Source organism: Echinococcus granulosus (assembly GCF_000524195.1).
Source record: "Echinococcus granulosus chromosome Unknown EG_S00053, whole genome shotgun sequence".
Classification (NCBI taxonomy): Eukaryota; Metazoa; Platyhelminthes; class Cestoda; order Cyclophyllidea; family Taeniidae; genus Echinococcus; species Echinococcus granulosus.
This window is the reverse complement of record NW_020170433.1, coordinates 209,661-229,741: the sequence shown is the minus strand read 5'-3', so window position 1 is coordinate 229,741 and position 20,081 is coordinate 209,661. Positions and strand designations below refer to the sequence as shown.

The following is a 20,081-nucleotide window of genomic DNA, read 5'->3' as shown; positions in this document are numbered from 1 at the left end:
AACGAAAATATCCTGTGCAGGAAATATGTGCTCAACAGGGAGATACTATTTTAGCTACTTATGAAGGGGTAAAGCCTTTAAAATGAGGGATTTAAAAGTGCTTTAGTAAGGCAGACCTTGCAGAATATTTCAAATTGTTTCAGCTCTCAGAAGTCATCCATGAAAACCAAACATTTGGAGAGGGCTATCTGTCACGAACTTAAAGGTAACCCTTGTGCAACATAAAGTTAACTAATTGATGACATCTGGGGATAACAATCAAAGAGCTTCAAGGTGCATACCTTGTTCTGCGTGACTTTCAATTCCTTTTGTAGTTGCTTGATGATACCATTCGCCTTTGTGACTTCACAGGCCTGCTGCTTCATGAGTCTCTCCAGCTTCTCCACCTGCTTCACTTTTTTCTGAAGGTCCTCTTGAATCCCTCTCTAGCAGAAAAAGCAAAGAGTCCGCCATTAGGAACCTCTACCATCGCGGGACTCACCAACTGATGCCTTAGAGCACCACACTCCGACTCAAAAGAGCTGGCTCTGCGTTGTTCTATGGCAAACATGGATTCCATGCTGTCGTGCTTGGCTGTCACCTGAGAAACATTTGATTGAAGCTGCTCGATTTTGACTTTCAAGGAGAGAATTTCCGATTTCTGAGCTGCATATGCATCGAGTTACAACTTTTCTCCCAAAAACCGACGTACCATCATTTTCGCTCTGAACGCTATTAAGAGTGGACTCGGACTCCTTTAAAGTTTTTGAAAGTGCAGTGATCTGGGACTTCAGCTCATCTTCACAAATATTATTTGTCTAATGTAATAAAATAATAGAAAAAAAGCTACCGCCAAAAGAGATGCCTGCGACTCAAGTTTTGAACGAAGACAAGAGATTTCATCCTTGTGGGCTTCCTGAAGGGTTTTTAGTTCAGAAGAATGCTTAGACTTTAACAATTCAATCGTCTATAAATATCAACTGAAGAAAAATGAACAGTACCTTGTAGTTTGAAGACGTTAGTTGCTCCATTTGTGACTCGTACTGTTTTTTTAAGTCAGACACTTCTCTTTGGCAACTTTCCTTCATGTATTCTAATTTATTTTTAAGCTCATTCGACATCTTAAGATCATCACGCCATCTATTAAAAATACCTGAGATGAGGAAGCAAGTTGCTGACTGAGGATGGACTCTGCATGCCGAAATTTTTCCAAAGTTAGCTCGTGATCAGCCTAAAATAAATGAGGGATTGAAAAGCAAACCTTGAATCTTTTGATGTACGAAACAAGATAAGCTTTAAGAGTTTCATCAGAAGCTGCGGTAAAATTGATCGCCAGGTGTGTTAAACGCCGAAAATCTGTTGTTTCCACAATCTCAAGCATATGAGGCTCGAGCGTTTCGGAAAATTGCAAAATATATCTAAAATAAACTAAGAAAATAGAAAAACCAAACCTAGGTGAGTTGTTGCTTTCTTCTGTTAGACATTTGGTGAGCAGGTCAGCAAGCATTTGTCCGAATGCATTGTATTCAACAATCAAGCCTTGCTGCTCCTTCAATCTAACAGAGATTTACAAAAGAAATTAACCATACTTCTGGAAGTCAGAAGCAAAAATCTTCGTGGTGAATAAGAAGTACATATCACTATCATCTGTCAAGCTGATATCAAGGGACTAGAAACTGGTTAAGCATTGTTCACGCGCCTCCCACCTTCTCAACTTGGGTATTAGATGGGCTGGTTTGTTCAACAGTGACAGTAATTTTCTTTCTATAAAAATCAAAAGAACTAGAAATAGCAGACTTGGTGCCGCAAAAGACGACGTGATCCTGGTTGTAAAACTTTGGCATCATAAAAACTTAATTTTGGCTAGATGGAAACCGACGGATACTCACACTTCTCAAGGTGACAGTGGAGCAACATTCCGCAATGCAACAAAACATCATTTTCAAATATTAGTTTTTATGCACTGAACTTAACATGAACCCCGAAAATGGAGGACAGTTTTGCTGTTTACTAACCAAAATTACACGATTGCCTTGCAAAAATCACTAATAAAGCGAATTTTCGCAAGTCGTTAAAGAGTTATTAGAGTAACATAATACATCTCCTTAGGACTTCCCTACAGGAATAAGAAAACAACTTCACGTGTGTTCAACGTACAGAAGGCCTTGGGTCTACTGGCACAACCCAGAGGCTACCCCATTTGGCGAGTTTATAATGGTCAGGACACAATGCAGTCATTAATCAAAAACCAATACATAGTCTCCTTTTCTTTTTGAGCGTCGTCTCCGGTACGCTCGTTAGCCATCTATCACGTCAGCCATCACGACGTGGTCCTTGGTGTAGGGAAATCACTCAAGCGCTGTCCGTGTCAGTCCTTATAATTCTGAGTAACTGAAGAGATACTCGACCGCAACGTCATTAATTCCCCTTGCAATTTAAATGTATCTATGTTTTGTTCTATGCAGCAAATAAATTTGGGGACGGGATATTTTGCTGACCATGAAACATGTCGTAGCTAGTAGTAAAATTATGGAATAAAAGTGAATTTACATAAGAGAGAACGGGATTTAACACAGTCACTTGAGGGTATAATTTTGCGTCTGTTCCTCCTTACCACTTTATCGCACTTCAGAGCTACCCAATTATCTCCATCAGGCTTCTGCTTAGCTAGAAAAAAAGCAAGGGTTAGCGCGAGTTCATTTCATTGATATCTTTATAAGGGTAAGGTAGGCAACTCCGCAACGAACTTTCTTAGATGACCAAGGGTTAGTGGTGCTTTTGTTGTTAATAGCTTCAGTGCAGAGCACGGGACTGTGGCAGTTGCCAAATGCAGACGTAGAATCAGCCGTTCTATTTAGGGTCATCACAGTTTCGCCCGACCGTAGCATATTCACTTCTTCCGTCCCTCTACGATTTACCATCAAGTAGTGAAAATCAAAACAGATGTCATTCACGATCAAGTTCTCTATCCACTGTCACCAATGAAGCGCCTAGACGCAACCCTAAAGACAAAAAAAACGCAATAATAATCCTTCTGAACTTTTGAAGTAGATTAGGATCTAAGCTACTGACATAACCCAGAGGCCAGCTCATTTGGCAAAGGTACAATGATTGAGACGCAATGTAGCCCTTTATCAAAACAGTGGATTGAATAGCCAATGTATTGCATTAAATTTCGTGGTTAAAAGGGAAACAAAAAGAAGCTTGATTGCCAAAGATAAAGCATATTAAGACAAATAAGTTTCAAAAAATGTGTAATCCATTTGTTAATTGCTGAAAATTGAGCTTCTATAGTGTCCTGGAACTCTCTGAAGACGAAAGAAGACAAAGTACTCTGGCAGAATATGTAGGCATCGCAGAGGAGGTGTCTGGACTATTGGCATGGCCCGAAAGGCCAGCCCACCCAGCGAGGTACAAGAAGGCTAATTCAAAGTACAAAAGTGGTGCCTCACCATTGCCGAGGGATAAACCACTATCGTATTACACTTCAGATGTCGAGCAACCATGGCTCCACTATCGGACTTCTGCTAGGGTGCATTGCCTCCGTATCGCGGAAATAGATCCTCGAATAACGAGTACCTCCGAAAAGCATTTCCCCCAGAGTATCAGTGATTCTTTTGGCTTTTCGCTGGTGTGAAATGCCGCATTTTTTGGGGCAGAATTTGAAAAGTTTCTTGGAACAAGTCCCTTTATTGTCGAGTACATGGCAGCTACTTGGCTATCTCTAAGATCTCAAGCGTGTAGCAATTTTTAAACATTTTTAAATTTTGAGCTATATGATGCAACGGAAATCATGTTTTGTGTCATATTTCGGTCCGACTTTTACTAGGCCCCGCTTTACGTGAGCCAATGACCTTGTAGCTTTAATTGGCCGAAACGAAATTTATAGCCAACGGAAGACAGTTTTCATATTGGCACCCTACTAGGTAGCATAATTTACAACTAGGATTTGGCATACTAAAACAAAGTACTAACTTCAATAAACTAAGCCAAGCTTTATAAAAAAGGGAAATTTTTGGCAAATAATTTATTTGTCCTAATTCTAAAACTATTTTAAAAAAACACTTTTGCTTACATGTAACAGATATTGATATTTTTTAAACAATTAACCAAAATTAAAAGATACAAACATTACAGTTAAATAATTTGGTATTTATTTAACCTGTTAATTTGGTTTACTAAGCGACTTTGTGTGCATATGGAGCCCGTTTTTCGGTTCCATCCACCTCAACGGGTACCACATAGCTCGTTATTGCTAGACTAGGTTCTGGGGTTATTGGTTCCTTTGATTCAGATATTTCTGATACTTTTCTGTTTGCTCATGATCATGTCCATTCTCATACACTTTTCGTGATGGTTCTTGTAGTACATAACATCCTCATTTTCTTCCGAGCACAATGGATCCTCTTAAAGCAGAACGACATCTCCAGTTCGTTAGCGATTGTACCGGGGGATCGATATTTGAAGTCATGGGCCTTCTTACCATTGTTTGCTCCGTTGGCTTCCTCAGATTTAGAATTGAGCGGTTGTTCTTTCGAAATACGCCGAGATCTATGTAAGTCTTCTCAATACACTCTTGCATTTGCCTCACTGGCTTCCCTGGCTGTTCAGCTCCAAAGTGCTTTCTTGTTTTTACGTCGCGCCTAGATTTTTGGAGTGTGTGCGAGGATATTCATAGGTTCATCAAGCGTTTAGGTCTTATTTTTTTCATCTGTTCACTTTCTCAATACCCTTCGCTTTTTAACTTCTTTAAATCCACTTATTTTCCTATCGGCCTATGAACGACTTTCCTGTTTGTCTGCTTAACTTGTCTTCATGAGCGCATATTCGCAGTTCGTCAACTACCGATTATTTCCAGTCAGTCTGGAAAATAGATCGAAATTAGGATTTCCACCTTTTTACTTTTTAGGATATCGTGTTTTCTTACCTCATCTTATCGTTTTTTTCTACTAATTGTAAACTTATTTGGTTTTTTGTGCCCTAATCACTTCTTTGTAATGACTTATCCACCATATCATAATGCGCCTGCTCATTGCCTTCCCTCTTCTTAGGCTGATAGGCATTCTGCTTGATTTAAAACTGTACTATCGTTTGTCATCTCTTGTCCCTCTAGGTTACTAACGCTGGACCTACTTTCCACAATCGTAGCTATCGTGCTTCCTTGTACCCTCCTTTCCAATTATGTTCTTGAGACCAACATCATTCTCCTTTCCACCGTCTGCCTGCTTCAACTTAAGGCACCATCCGTCTCCCCCGTCGACGTCACCACCGTCTTCCCCCACACTCTCTCCACGTGGCGCCGCCTAAATCGCACCTTCGTCCTCATTTATACCTGTGTCTGTATCTATGCTGTTGATCTGCCCATCTTTCCTCGGCGCTTCGCAAAGACTGAAGTGACAGGCGTAAGTCTAATGGACACAGGTGTCGGCTTGATTGCTGTCATCGTAGGTCTCTCCAATGTCGCTTTTCTCGACGCTTGTCGTCGTCGCCCTCTCCAGTACTTTGCTCTGCTCAAGGTTGTTGCTAGGGCCATATTGCCCTGTTTTGCGGTGGGGATTTTGAGGACCGTTGTTGTTAAGGCGCTGGGTTATCCGGAGCATGTGACGGAGTATGGTGTGCATTGGAACTTCTTCTTCACACTGGCCAGCATTCGGGTATGTCGGTGAATGATTCGTATGTTTTAATTTGATTCTGTTTTGTAAAGCAATGTCTAGCTTGTACAAATTTTACTTCTCTTTTGATCTTTGCTCGCACGGCGGCACTTATCGGATTATCCAGTTCGCTCACATACCCATCTGGTTTGCTTCAAATAGGCTTGTAGAACTAGTTGAAACCTACTTTTGATTTGTGCTTATTTTGTAGCACATTCGCTTCTACTACAGGTGTGGATTTACTCTATTAACTTCCACCATAGCCCCAATTCGCCTATAAGAACGGAACGGAAGTTCAAGTCAAATCGAAACTTACTTTTCCACCTATAAAAAGTTTGCTATTATGGAGGTTAGTGGTAAGTATACTCTCACTAATATTCGGCCCACGTCGTAGGCAGTAGCGAGAAACCCGTAGATACCGTGATGAGAAGCTCATTCGCTCAGCCGTGGGCGTTTGAACGTTGCAAACGTTTCGAAGATGGCCAGCCATGCGCCTGTCAGTAACAATTCCGACCGTGTTAGCTCCGCTTCTAGCTTAAAGCACAGCATTCCTTCCTGTGAACATTAAGCAGGTAAAAAGCCTACTTTTCGGCAGTCGACGGATGACCTACGACGCCTTTGCGATTTCGAAAAGTTAGCTCACGCTGAGTGCCCTAGAATGTTTCAGTAATACTGAAAGACCTTTTCATGGCTAGGCTTTACGGTATTTAGTTTAACGCCTGAATAAGTGTAAGTAAATTCAGCTATAGTTCCTACTTTTCGGAAATCGCTGCATCCTGTTATGATCTCAAAAGTCCCAGCTTAATTTGAACGACTTACTCTCGTTCCGTTTTGGTATTCAGCATTTGCAACAAGAAAACACTTATGTGTAGCGGGAGGTAATCAGGAATCAGAAAATATGGCTGAAATGCTAATGATAACAACGACGATGATTTACCTTTATAATTGTTCCAAAACTGTATGTTTTGTCGTGCAGCGATGCTCATATTTATTATCTCCACTAGTAGCTTGTTCTCCTTCTTGAAGAGTGCATCAAGTATGAACATGATGACAAATTTAGATGCGATTTCTGTTTTTTTGCCTAGCTGATCTTTTTCAAATGGGACGTTGTTAGCCGTGTTAGTTGACTGGGTGTAGGTGGTGGTGGATCTACTACAACTACATCCCTTTCCTCCCACTCCACTTGGACTTAGGCTTATCTATCTACATGTCTAGTTCATTTTCAACCTTTGGATCGCCTGTCCATCGGAACTGATATAACTTGCTTTCTCAACAGATCCTTTGGCAAGAGAATTTGTAAATTGGATAATTGGGAACGCATTGAAGCGCCTTTTTGCATGGGATGCTCTTAAATACCGTCGTCACGTCCATAAAGTGTTTAGAAGATGTAGAATCTTTAACATTTTAAAGTCCCTATGTAATTCCAAATGGATATTCCAAACATGGATGATACGAACAAGGATCTACTCATGTTATTTGTTAGTCCCGTAACAGCAGAGAACAATCGACTAGTTTTCTTCTACTGAAGCTCCCACAAACCTTGTTTATATACATTTCTTCATTTGGTTGTTATTTAGTCCTACGTTAAGAAGCGTTTCCATACGTTAACTTTCTGAAATCGGAGAGGAAGAAAGGTGGACATATTTGCACCGACAGTAGCTCTAAAGCCACCAATATAGCTATACCGAAATCGCTACTTGATTTTTCAACTGAATGTTTGATTTGATAGCCTTTGTCCATGTATAAGTTGTTTCGTGCTTCAAGAATCTAAAGGATATCACTGGATCGTCACCCACTCCCATATGCAACGCATCAATCTATTCGGCTCTTTGAAAAGAAAAACTCGGCTTTCCATTTCCCCTCCTCTTTCCGCCACAGATAGGCGGCTTCGTCGTGGCCTCTGCGCTGAGTCGGATGTCCGACTTCGACGCGATGAATGCGCATTTTGTGCTCTGCGTACTGCTCGCGTGCTTCCAGCAGTGGGGTGTACTGGGCTGGGCGCAGCGCAACCACTTCGTTCGTTCATCCTCGCCCACCCCTAACAAGAGTGCCGACGGCAGTTCCGCCGCGGGCATCGCGGCACTGGTACGTGCTAACGCAGAAGGTCTGGTCTCGCTGCCTGGCTACCTGTGCCTCTTCATCTACGGCACCGCTATCGCCCTCCTCCTCCGACTTCACCTCGACCTGCCCGTCTCGCAGCCCGTCGATAAGCTGAAGGTTCTCTGTGTCCAGGGCAAAGAGACTTGGTATGTTATTTTGAGATTTAAACTGATGCGGCGATAGATCTCCCAAGATTATTGAGCTTGTTCCATCAATGTGGGAATTTAAAAAACTCACAGAGGTTGCTGATTACTTTTTGCGTTATTAAATGGTTTGTGGGTACGAGGTTCCGATTTTCCGTAATGTGAAGGCTGATTCGCTGTTATTATCACCTGAAGAGATTGATACTTTTCGAGTCGACTTGGATACTAATTCTCACCTTGCCTCCACTTCGTTATGGCAGTAGGCGGAGGTAAGCGGTGATTCTTTGCTCTTTTACTTTCTTGTACGACATAGCTTTTTAAAACAACTTGATTACCTGCTCAACTCACGCTTGAGCAAGTGTAGGCGCTTTTAGATTCGCTTCTTAATAAATGCCTCAAAAATGCGCATAATATTTGGGTTGATATGGCAAAAATCCCCTTAAGCTTACCCACCTTTTACTGAATCTTTGAGGCCTTTGACTGATGCACACTCCCGCTGGTAGTGGCGATCTTATTTGTCTTTACCCATTTTGTGATGTGAACGTAGCTGACACTAATGCAAATTTCCCTCTACTTCAACATTTTCCAAGAGCTCCCTAAAGTTGTTTGGCTTTTGTGTGATGGCTGTTAAACGGTTCGCAGTCTTTAGATTGAAATTGAAACTGATATGTGAAGGCCGATGTACCGGGTTCGTTGCTCAAGTAAACCAAAGAAATTGTTGTGGAATCAATGGAACTCCCTGTGATTCTTGATTGCGATTTTTTAATTTTGCACTTTTAAATAGTTCTAAGCGGGTCTCCTGAAATTATCAATTGCATTAAAGGAATCATTGGAATAGTGCTAATTTTCACCTTTCCTGTTTCGTTTCACTGGGACCAGTAGGCAAAGACACCGTACTCTACTGAAAGGGGAATCTTCTTAGTACACGATTCATTACTAAACAAAGTAATTTACAAAAATAGGATCTACTCACTTAAGGATAAAACTTGTCGTTCGTCTTTCACCCGCTTACAAATCCAGTACAATACGCGGCTCATTACTTCCTTAAGTATACCCATGAGAAAGTGGCTGAAGGGTGTTTCCGGTCTTGCATACTTTTAAACATCATTCGAGCCTTTTCTCTCTCTCTCTCTCTCGCCGTAACGAAGTTGAGGACCGGTGAAAAGGTAGTTCGTGTATCATTGCAGAATAAATAATATAAAATTTGCAGTAAAATAAACGTTTTATGTTCTTTTTATCTTTCGCAGCAATTTTTGTGATTTATAGATGGAAAAAATTGAGATTTTTTTATTTTCTAACCCTGTCGTCCTAACAGATGATTTTAAACTGTTTTGTTAAATCTAGTAGTGTTTTATTTCTCAATTTGTAAGCAAAATACGTTGAGGAAAGTGATGACTCTTGAGTTAGTGTAGAGACCAATTTCCACCACTCCCGTAACTTTGTATGGGCGAATTGGTAAGAATAGCGATCGTTCTTGTGTTTTTTATGTCGTTCTTAGAAGGGGTGTTGAATGCTCGCCCTTTTTAGCAGGCATTTTAAAAATCTTACGCTATTGGGGAAAAGGAGTTTTGGCCATCTTTTAGCCTAATTCTCTTTGCTGCTTATTAATTCGTAATAACTGCATCAGGACTTCAACGTGGACTGTTCATTTGTGCGAGTTGAAACATCAAACCGGGACACTTGCTTAGCTACGCATCTGTCCGTCTCTGTAGGCGCGGTGATCCCAAGAAGGTCGCCATGGCAGTGCTTTTTATTGGTGCCCTGGCGTTCCTCGTCGTGGTTGCCTGTGGTGAGAGCTCAGTGTCTCGGCGTCTTGTGAATCTTCCCTACATCGCTTTACAGGTGAATTTCACTACCTATCTTTCTCCTTTCACCTCACACTGCCCAGTACCCGATTGTAACACATGCATTTTCGCCCAGATCGGTCTACTGTCACCTCTCATGGCGTTCTTTATCTGCTGCGTTTTCGACTTTCCTGAGAGAAAGCCAATGACACCAATGCGTAAAGGTACCTCATTACCCTCATAAAATCCTGCTTTCTCGTTACATTGAAGTAAAACCTATTCGCTTGATTTCAGATATGATACCTCTAATCACGATAGTCTCGGACAATGCGATGCTCTACTTCCTACTTTCCAACCTCATCACAGGAATCCTAAATTTGCTCCTCGACACCTTAACACTAGCTGAATGGCAGCCGGCTTGGTTTGCAACTACGTGTCAATTCCTTCTGCTCACAGCCTACACGGTCACCTGTCCACTGCTCACGCTGGCGCTCTCCTCTCTGCCGTTTGGACGAAGTGAGGCCAAAATGAATAAGTGATGCGACTGGGTCTCGTTATCTAGTCTCTGTTTTTCCGCCAAAACTATTTCCTTCGTCTTATTTCTTTTTTATGTTAATGATTTTTGGAATAAAGGTTGCCTTTGCGAAGTTCTGCCTCTTTTTGCTTGTCTGCCCTCTGTTGTGCGCTAATTTAGGTGAAATTAGTGGCATTTCAAATTGGCTCTATTAATTCGGATTCGACGTGTCTTTAATCCTATGCACTTAATTTATTTTCGCCTTATTTTTATTTAAATTATTGTATTTTATTAGTGATTCTACTTATTTAGGTCAATTTTATTGGTTAGTGGGAAATACTTCGACTAATCGGCAGAGAGCCCTATCATGAATATCATCGGTTTGATGATTGTGTGCATACAGAGTAGCAATTTTATGGCAATTTTTCGTGATTTTGATAATTTTTCCGCCCCAAGAATTCAGATTTGCTTAAGTATGGATACTAATGCAGTCATTTTTTCTTTAGTAAATCAGTTTATAGCCACAGGAACTACGTTTTAATCCTAACCCATAATCTGGTTGGTTGACTGGTCACTTCTTCGTTAACCTAGCTAATGGCTTTGATCCATTCGCCCTAGATGACCGACTCCAACCACACGATTGGCTCTTTGCCTATGGAAGGGCAATCTTATAACAGCGGTGAGGCAGTGAGTTCCCTAACCTCCGAGGTGACTTCAAATGATGTTGATTCAGCCGAACCTGCTGGTGACCGGAAGAGAGGTCGAGGATCGACCGATAATGAGGGTCGTAATGACGATGATGATACTGTGGGTCCACTTCCCTCCGAAATGACCTCAAACGGTAATGGAGACAATCAGAATAGAGGCAGGGGTGATGAACACGACGATACTGTGGGTCCTCTTCCCTCTGAAATGGAGGATTCGTCTTCTATCACGGAACCTTTGAAGAAAAAGCCGAGGAAAAGAGGCGCGGGATTCACCGAATTTTTAGATTTTATTATGGAATTAAGAATAGGTCTTCCTATTTACGGCTCTGTTTTATTTGCTCTCCACTGATAAAAAGAAAGGATACACCAGCATTTTATATTCGCTTGCTTGTTTTAACAATAGCTATGATGATATTTGGGCATTAAAATTCTTGCCTTCTGCTTCCACGTCTAGATTTTAGTCAGGTTTATGATTAAAAGAATCGAGTTATTTAAAGTTACGCGTTACCGTAGTATGAATTACTCAAAAGATGATGGGAACACTGATGACTCTTTGCGTGAATTCTCTGCCTTCAGTTTTGAAGGACGAGAGCATCCTCCTGCGGAGCATACCCACTGCGCAGTACTACGAGATCAGCTACATGCATCGCAACGTCATTACCCATCTCTCCTACTCTAAGTAAGTGGTAAGATTTTTTCAAAATGGATTGCATAAAGGATATATTGTTTGCGCTTGAATGCCGGTTAATTTATTCGTAGTTATCTTTAATTGTGTTAGTTTTCTATATTGCAGTCCTTGCAGAGATTACTATTGTCTAGAAGCACATTACCGCCATTTATCCGTCTGCTTTACTTCTTGTAGAACGCACTACCTTATCACATGCAGTTGCGATGGCCACTTGAAATTCTGGCGTCTGGCTGCGACACGCGGTCTGGAGTTCGTCAAACACTATCGCGCGCATCTGGGTCAGTTTCGCCGCTTCTCATCTAACTTCGCCCACGAATCAACACGTAGCTATATAGAATGGCATGTTATTTTTAAAGCCTTTAGCTTTAAGATTAATTCTTCCTCTAATTCCCCTTTATTTGGTTACAATGCCGTACTCCTCGAGTTACTACTGCAAAGAAGTCACAAGGGCTGGGAAGGCTGGTAGTGTGGGTGTTACGAGGCGATTTTTCGCTGCCGTCGTAGAGACTATCTCAGCGAACTGTGACTATGGAACGGTACATTGAGTTGAATACCATTCTTATAATATGTTATTTAAACCTCCTCTGTGAACACGCAGAACTTAAGCTTTTGGAAAAATTTCGGCTTTGCAATACCATGGAGCACATATGACCTGCGGTTGTCTGCGTTCATTTGGAGATGTGGAATTTTTTGTTTGCTAAAAGTATTCTTTCAGTTGTGCAAGTTCGTCCGTGTCGAAAGTCTCTCTTCCAAAAGAAGATTCTTCAGATTATCACATCTTTTTTTTCCAAAATATTTCGGCGATTAGTAAAGTTCATAAAGACATTTTTATTTGAGTAAGGCTTAATTATTCAATTTTTGCAGTTTGTGTTTCCTCCCAACCGACCCCTACTTTTCAAGTACCGATGAAAGAAGCTCCTTAATTTTTTCACGATGCCCACGCAGCGTAGTCGAGAATTTGGCTCTGTTGTCCTTCGTTATTTGTAGTATTTGTGGATTCTTGAATTGCCTTCAATGACCTCATGGTCATCTTCTATCTTTCCTACGTTTCAGGTGCGATAACTAGTTTGGCAGTCAGCTATGATGGTGAGCTTGCTTGCACCGTGGGTGATGACAAAACTGCCAAGATCTTTGACATTATCAATTTTGGTGAGTGTGTTTGCGAAGCTTCTCTTCTGCTGCCTCCTTGACGCAGTACTTATTGAAGTCTCATTCTATCCGCTTCCCTATGAGTTTTTCTAGTTGGTTTGCTTATAGTCATTGCGAATGAATTTGGAGCCTAGGTTCAAGCCGTCTTACCTCTAACCACGTGCTTTACCTTCACTTCCTATTTCCACGATTCGAGAAGAGGGAATAAGCATCTTTAAATGACATCTTCAAGACTATTGTCAAATAGTTCAGTCGGTATCGGCTTACCTTCAGTTAAGGACACCCAATGCTCAGGTTCAACTCTATTTACTGCCCATTTTCTGATAGCAGCGATGACCCTATTGAAATGCTTCAGAAAGATTTTCATTTGTCCGGTTTTTTTTTTTCATTTTACTATAGCCGCTTTCTGAATTACTCATGGTTCTTTACCGCACAAGTCCAAGGAATTTACCTTGCTGCCTTTGTGGAGATTTCGATGAGAAATGAATTTACCCCTCATCATCCTCTCCCTTATCCTTTTAGACATGATCAGCATGATGAAGCTGGGATTCGTGCCTCGGGAATGCTGCTTCGTCTACACGGCTAAGGATGGCTGCGCCGCTGTCGCCATGTAAATCTCTTACTCCGTCTCCAGGATGCGCATTTTCGCCTCTTTCACTGTTTTTTTTGGTGGAAATATCAAGTCGTGATTAACAGTTGCGGTTCGTAGATTCTCGTCGTTTTTCACCAAAAAAACTTATCTTTTCCCTTAGTCATTTTTGCCACTAAACCAACTTTGAGATATCCCCTGGAGGAGAAAACAGAATTGACAAACATGACCAGGTTTAGAGGTAACACTACGGTTTCTTAGTATCCAGGACGACTTTTCAGGCTGAAGCTTATCCTGATGAATGTCACTTGTGATATAAAAACTTCTGAGGGTGTTGGATTGGGCGCCTTTGCGACTGTATATAGGGCGAAAGTCAGTGTCATCGTTCTACCCAAAGTCAAGGATTTGACGGTTAGTCATTCATCGTTCAAAAAAGTGACGAATTTTGATACGAGACACGATTCCTAGTGAAGAATTTAGTGTGACGGTTTACTGATAAATATCTATATCTGTAATAGACATCAAATATACACCTAGCTCTTTCGATACAAGTGCAAATTCATTCCAAAAATTGGAAGAACGTTCACTTCAAAAGCAGCTTCTGGCTCTTCCTTGCATGACACTGCAGTAGCTTTCTCTTCATTGAATGTGGCGCGAGATATTTTGGTCTTACCAGTGGACAGAAGTCTGGAACAGTCAAAGCGAGGCACTGGAGCGACATCATTTTTTAACCTTGCAGCTTGAGGAAATTCGGCGCCTTGGATGTGATGAACACGAAATTGAATTGAATTGCCTGTTTTTTTGCCGATGTTTTACACCACTGCTTCTTAATTGCAGTGCAGATCGTGACTCCAACGCCATCCACATTTATGACGCTCGCACAAAGGACACACTTCTGAAGAAGCTTGACAACCTCCACGCTAGTTCCGTCATCGCCATTGCTGTATGTTCACACACGCGCACCTTTTCCACCTTTCAAACTATCCGCGCATAATATGGCTTATTCTTGTTTTCCTTTGCAGTTCTGTCCGGCGTTGGAGACAGTCGTGAGTGCCGACACAGAGGGTATGCTAGAGTTTTGGTCGACACCGCGCCACGGTTTTGATGCCGTCCAGCGTCCGGCTGCGCTCCATTGGACCTCCAAGATGGACACCGATTTCTACTGCCTTCTCAAGGACAAAACTCATGCTATCAGTCTGGCCTTCTCCCCTAACGGCGGTCGCCTGCTCGCTTGCTTCGGTGCGGATCGAAAGGTTCGTTGTGTCGATTACACTTTCTGCTCCGTATTTGCTTGCACTTGCACTGTATCCCTGCTTTGTTAGATTCGCATCTTCAAGACGCTAACGGGAAAGCTTTCGTTGGTCTATGACGAGAGTGTACAGCGCTACTCTGAGCTGCAATCGACGAAGCAGCTGCTGCCTAGCATGGAGTTCGGGCGTCGACTGGCCCTGGAGAAGGAGCTGGATCGATCGGATGGAGCCCATATGTGTAATCTGGGTCAGTGAAGGAAATGTCTCAGGAGTTTGTAAATTTATTAGACCACCGTTGCCTGGGGTGACGGGAAATCAAGAAAAGTGAAGAAAGGTGTCAGCCGTTCGGCCGCTGTCCGCTAACCAATTAATTTGCACTTTTTATTGTCCATTAGAATACATCGAACAGAAAGTCATGTTTTTATGTACTACATCTTCAGAGTTCGACAGTTCGGGCAACTTCCTAATCTATACTACACTCTTGGGCGTGCGAGTGGTGAATTTAGTGACCCATCGGCTGGTGCGGTGCCTGGGGGGCCCAGAGAACCTCCGTTTCTTGCAGGTGGCACTACTGCCGGCGCGGTCAGCGGTGCTGCAGAGCGCCACTGCGATGGCTCTCCTTGGTATGGACTCCGCTACCGCCTCCCTCGAGATGCATGCGGCCCTCGAGGAACCTCCTGCCGATTCCGGGGCCGGTGGCAGTGGTGGTAATGCAACCGGGTCCTCTGCCACCAATCCGCACTCCCGCGACCCCGTCATTGTATGCACCGCCTTCAAGAAGAACCGCGTCTACCTTTTTACGAACCACGAACCACATGAAATCAAATCGGAGTATGTCAACTCCCATTTTACCTCTATACCTTCCTCACATTCTTTCATTCCCCTCCTTCCTCGATTTATTTCATTCTCTTTCTCACGACTTCCATATATTTCTTCTTTTTTCACCCTATTTGGTTTTCATTTCGTCCCTAAGTCCTAGCCCTTACTTTACCTTTTTAAGAATTGTTGCAATCCAAGGTTTCTTCCATAAGTCTACCAGATCTTTGAATGACTATAATCCCTTTTTTTCCAGTGAAAATCTTATCAGACTCTGTACTACAAGAACGAGTATGACTGGCTGTATTTTGTTTTCACAACAGCGGTGTCACCTTGGCCGTGGGTTCTACATGTGAACGCGACGTCTTCAATGAGAAGCCGACAAAGGAGGAGGTACTAGCAGCTTCACGTGATTCGGCAGCTGCAACTACGGCTTCCCTCCGACTGGCAGGCTCTGCCATCCTCCATACTTCCATCGGCGACATTCATCTTCGTCTTTGGCCACGTGAGTGTCCACGCACCGTAGAGAACTTTGTAGGACACGCTCGTGCCGGCTACTACAATGGACACATCTTCCATCGTGTAATTAAGGGCTTCATGATCCAGAGTGGATGTCCTCTTGGTAGGTGGAGAAAAATGGGCTCACTTATTCAGCCGAAGTAGGAAGCGGGTTATCCTCCACATTCATTGCATTTCAGGTACGGGCACTGGCGGCAAGTCAATATGGGGCGGAGAATTTGAGGACGAATTTCATCCCAGTTTGCGGCACGATCGTCCTTACACCGTCAGTATGGCTAACGCTGGACCCAATACGAATGGATCGCAGTTCTTCATTACCGTAGCTCCCACCGTAAGCCCATCCACCCATCTTAATGGGCGTCATGCCGCAGAACGTCTGCTTACTCTATTTGCCTTTGTTTCAGCCATGGCTGGACAACAAACACACGGTGTTTGGTCGCGTAATCAAAGGAATGGAGGTTGTACAGAAGATATCAAATGTCAAAACGCATCCAAAGACAGACAAACCGCTGGATGATATAAGCATCATTAGCATCAGTGTAAAGGACATTGGAGGTGGCGCCTAAATGAGTACATATTTGCACCAGTGGGATTTTGTATTTTAATAAATTTACGGTTGATCAACCACTTTGAACATTTGATCACTTGGTGCTTGGAATGTATGGCAGCTTTGGCGTCAGCAATGAACTTCACATGCGATTGGGGTGGCTTGCGTGCGGGCCAAGATTGCGTGGCAGAAGGTCTACGTACGGGTGGCCACCTCACTTTGGAGGGGTTTTCATTGGCGAGGGCTGTTAGAGGGAAATTGACAGCCGGAAGGTGGCTTGATTCGAGGACCCGGGCCATAAGATAGTGGCAATTTGAGGATTGGGTAACAAAGTATGCACGTGGAATCCTTTTATTGAGTATTGAAGAATGTTGGAATAATACGGGTTTGGATTCTGACAATTACGAACAGAAATTTAACAACAGTAAAGAAGTCTAAGTTTTGGGGAAGTAGGCATGTCTTTTTTCCCAATAACACAGTAAACAAAATTGAAAAGTTATTTATTTTAATGTGCGGAGAAGTAACTAGTAACGCATAATGTTTCAAAAATTGTAGTATCTTGATTTAAATTAAGTTGCTGTAATACGTCATGTTCTACAAATGTATGTTTCACGTCTTGAATCTCAATCGGAAAATATTGATAAATATAGCTTCACGTAAACCCTGTGTGCATCACATGAATTTAAAATATTTTATCACACAAACTTGATTTCATATCGCAAACTGCTTATATTCTGAAGTATTTGGTTGGTTCACAAAGTTCAGTCCGTTTCTTTTAACCCAGCATTTTATGTTGGTACTATAACTTCGGTAACATTAAAAATTTCAACCACCTGTGCTAAAGTAAATAACACGTTGAGATGGTGTCTCGTGATGTGAATATACGTATGAATGCACCTAAGAAAATTGAAAAACGTCTGTGTTTTAAGCCTCCAACAGAAAGGCAAAAATATTTGGGGACTTTAGCCAAACCATTTGTTGAACCACTGGTAAAATCGGAATTCTACTCTTCATACGTGTTTAAGACCAACCTTAAGGAATATCGGGAATATAATAGCATAGAAAGCATACGAAAAAGGGAGGCGGAAAAGTGGGAGGCCAAATTGGGATATAATGTACTAAAAACAAAAAGATTTGATCTTGAGGAAAGCAGAGTTGAACGGGCTGAACCATCCTCTAGAGCTTCGCTCCTACCGTACGATATGGATACGAAACAAGTAAAAGTAGTACTCCCCAAGTAATTTCCTAGGATAAGTTGGCTGTTCAAATGGGAAGCGCTCGAGGATACTTGGTAACTGAAAAAGCGCCAAATGAACACGTATTTGGTATTCAGTTTGCTTCACTTTACTCAATAATTTCTTAATCTATTTTATAGGCGTTTGCGCTGAGTCTATTTTGAGAGATGGTAGGTCTTTTAATCAGAGTAATCCAACTTCTTGATGGCTTTCTGTGTAATAACAGAACCTCAGGTATTAATACTGGTTTTTAGAAATTGCCTCTTATGACGGAGAAACGGACATTGCTAAAATTATAAATGTCTTGAAAACTAGACCTGAGATAACATTCTTCTACCTCACTCACAACCTCCCGAAGAAACACATTGATTACCACTACTATAATCTTAAGTGAGGCCCAGTTATTAAGATTTTCTAACCGTTCAGGGTCACATCATACCAGAACATCAATAAGCGTGATTACTACACCATAAGCACTAGTGGATGCACCCACTTTGTCGGTGATGAGGTGGAACTTACATCTCTGGAACGATTCGAACGTGAATACAGGCTGTTCTTGAATATACGAAAGGTCAGTCCTCAGGACTGCTAACAAGTCTATTTGTAAAAATTTATTTTTACGTCTTCTACGATTCAAATGATTGTTCTAAGGAGAAACCTTTTCCACTTGTACTTTTAAAATGCTGTTTTAATAAAGAGAGTAAGAAAAACTTTGAAATCGAATATAATATAATACATGCGAAATTGGAAGCAAATAGTTGAGGTATGAAATGACGAGTTGCTACTGCTAATATTTCCTTGAGAGAGTTCTCCTTTCGATATTACTGGCCACCTTAATGGTACCAATGGTTCAACTATTGCAGCCGCTCTCCTCAATCCATTCCTTTCATAATACGCAATAATTTTCCCTCTTCAAAGCTAAGCGTCAAATTTGACCTCAAATTAAGTACATTTTAACGATAAAATAAAACCGTTTTTCAGGAACAGACGTTTTAATTTCACGAAACACCAGATTTGTGGGTATGCCCCCGATCTTAATGAATCCTTACGTTCAGAGTATGGTAAATCACCGGTTCTAGCTAAATTTCAAATCTATCGCGACAGTTTCTTGAGTATTTTTGCAGATTTACTCCCAAACTGAATGGTAGACACTTGCATAGCCCTTTAAAAATCATAATTTCTTGATGTAACCTTAATTGACAAGATCAAACTGACATAAAACATTGCAATACTTACTTTCACGAACAGCTGCACAGTTGAAACCGAACTTAAGTCATATTTGCCTCGCTTACAAATAGTGATTTAGAACTGGCATGTAAATCAGCCATCCGTCGTCAAAAGTCGCTTGTAAGACCGTCTGTGGTACTATTCAAAAAGTGAGCAAATCAGTGCTACAGTTGATCAGGTCATGGGAAAATCTTTGTACTATTCCACCGTATCATTTTGTTTTCTAGTGTATTTTAAATACAAATTGACGCTTTCTTCATTGAAACCCTCATGAACACCTCTCACGAAACTGACTTAAACAGAGCGGATGGATTTCGTGTTTATCTGCTAACTATCAAGTATCCCATTTCGCGATGATTAACCGATGTCTTTCACATGCACAAATAGGTCTCAATATTGTTTAATGCGCCAGTACTATCACAAGCGATTGAGTTGACGCACGGAACACTAAGTTTTCTGCTTGTCTGCTTGCAGTTGCCGTTGTTTGCGCAATTCCGTCTGTGGAAGGTGTTCCTGCGCTGGCGCAAGGTAGTACGCTATGCTCAGATGGTTCACTGCCAGCGCTTTCTTGAGGCAAATCTCTTCATCGCCAACCCTACTCTGCGTCCCGCTTTGCTTAACCTTCGAGAGATGTGCCACAGTCTCTCGGGTGCTACGCTCTGTCGCATTGATCGCGGCCGCACTTCCACCCTCGTGGAGTTCCTCTCCCTCCAGATGGTCCAGCTGGGCGAAGTCAGCCTGCGACTGCAAGAGTTTCATAGTCTCACCAAGGAAATCGTTCGTAGTGCCTGTCGGACAGCCCTGCTGGAATATGGATTCCTGCCTGATGACTATCTGCAGGATGAAGCCGACCTTCCGGCTAACTTGGGTAGGTCGCTTCCGTTCGGAAGGCAGTTTCTAGATCCGATTGCTTTGGAATATATTTTAAGTAGCACTTTACTTATCAGTTCCTATTGGAATTCGTTCACACATTAAGGCAAAAGTAAAGAGCTAGAGTTCAAGGAGCAGTTGTAAGATGCATGTCACCACCGCACCAAATTGCCATTGCTTGAACTTTTGATGGACGCGGAATGCAGGCAAGAACATGTACGATGTGGACGAGTTGATTGATGCCTGCAAACTGGCATCAAAGCACCACCAACTGGAGCCCATCCTCTACGACGTGGAGCACCCGCTGGTGGGC

The 20,081-nt window shown here is 42.1% G+C and overlaps 3 protein-coding genes across 3 annotated transcripts in view; 2 read left to right on the top strand and 1 right to left on the bottom strand. All coding sequences in view use genetic code 11, as the record gives it.

Annotated features, from left to right (window-relative positions):
* EGR_06222 (Spindle assembly abnormal protein) overlaps window positions 1-1,823 on the bottom strand; it is a gene marked incomplete at both ends in the record, with an annotated part of 9,341 nt that extends 7,518 nt beyond the window's left edge. Inside the window, 10 exons of the mRNA XM_024495471.1 lie at window positions 282-425; window positions 482-645; window positions 692-797; window positions 830-946; window positions 981-1,100; window positions 1,133-1,210; window positions 1,241-1,397; window positions 1,431-1,535; window positions 1,569-1,648; window positions 1,686-1,823. Of these exons, the coding sequence (XP_024350102.1) occupies window positions 282-425; window positions 482-645; window positions 692-797; window positions 830-946; window positions 981-1,100; window positions 1,133-1,210; window positions 1,241-1,397; window positions 1,431-1,535; window positions 1,569-1,648; window positions 1,686-1,823 (1,209 nt within the window). The remainder of the gene's footprint in view (window positions 1-281; window positions 426-481; window positions 646-691; window positions 798-829; window positions 947-980; window positions 1,101-1,132; window positions 1,211-1,240; window positions 1,398-1,430; window positions 1,536-1,568; window positions 1,649-1,685) is intronic.
* Window positions 1,824-4,332: 2,509 nt separating this feature from the next.
* Window positions 4,333-10,196, top strand: EGR_06221 (GPI-anchored wall transfer protein; the record flags this gene model as incomplete). The annotated part of the gene is made up of 6 exons (XM_024495470.1): window positions 4,333-4,534; window positions 5,128-5,633; window positions 7,509-7,876; window positions 9,586-9,715; window positions 9,794-9,881; window positions 9,952-10,196. 6 exons carry the CDS (start codon window positions 4,333-4,335, stop codon window positions 10,194-10,196), a joined length of 1,539 nt encoding a protein of 512 aa, XP_024350101.1.
* A 593-nt stretch (window positions 10,197-10,789) lies between these two features.
* The window catches only part of EGR_06220 (Dynein heavy chain 6, axonemal), a gene marked incomplete at both ends in the record, with an annotated part of 43,516 nt that continues 34,224 nt past the window's right edge, over window positions 10,790-20,081 (top strand). Inside the window, 19 exons of the mRNA XM_024495469.1 lie at window positions 10,790-11,186; window positions 11,455-11,557; window positions 11,741-11,844; window positions 12,620-12,715; window positions 13,238-13,325; window positions 13,586-13,715; window positions 14,044-14,247; window positions 14,327-14,557; window positions 14,627-14,801; window positions 14,995-15,385; window positions 15,694-15,992; window positions 16,069-16,220; window positions 16,294-16,444; window positions 17,403-17,653; window positions 17,686-17,761; window positions 17,812-17,841; window positions 17,926-18,061; window positions 18,098-18,242; window positions 19,373-19,766. Of these exons, the coding sequence (XP_024350100.1) occupies window positions 10,790-11,186; window positions 11,455-11,557; window positions 11,741-11,844; window positions 12,620-12,715; window positions 13,238-13,325; window positions 13,586-13,715; window positions 14,044-14,247; window positions 14,327-14,557; window positions 14,627-14,801; window positions 14,995-15,385; window positions 15,694-15,992; window positions 16,069-16,220; window positions 16,294-16,444; window positions 17,403-17,653; window positions 17,686-17,761; window positions 17,812-17,841; window positions 17,926-18,061; window positions 18,098-18,242; window positions 19,373-19,766 (3,553 nt within the window). The remainder of the gene's footprint in view (window positions 11,187-11,454; window positions 11,558-11,740; window positions 11,845-12,619; window positions 12,716-13,237; window positions 13,326-13,585; window positions 13,716-14,043; window positions 14,248-14,326; window positions 14,558-14,626; window positions 14,802-14,994; window positions 15,386-15,693; window positions 15,993-16,068; window positions 16,221-16,293; window positions 16,445-17,402; window positions 17,654-17,685; window positions 17,762-17,811; window positions 17,842-17,925; window positions 18,062-18,097; window positions 18,243-19,372; window positions 19,767-20,081) is intronic.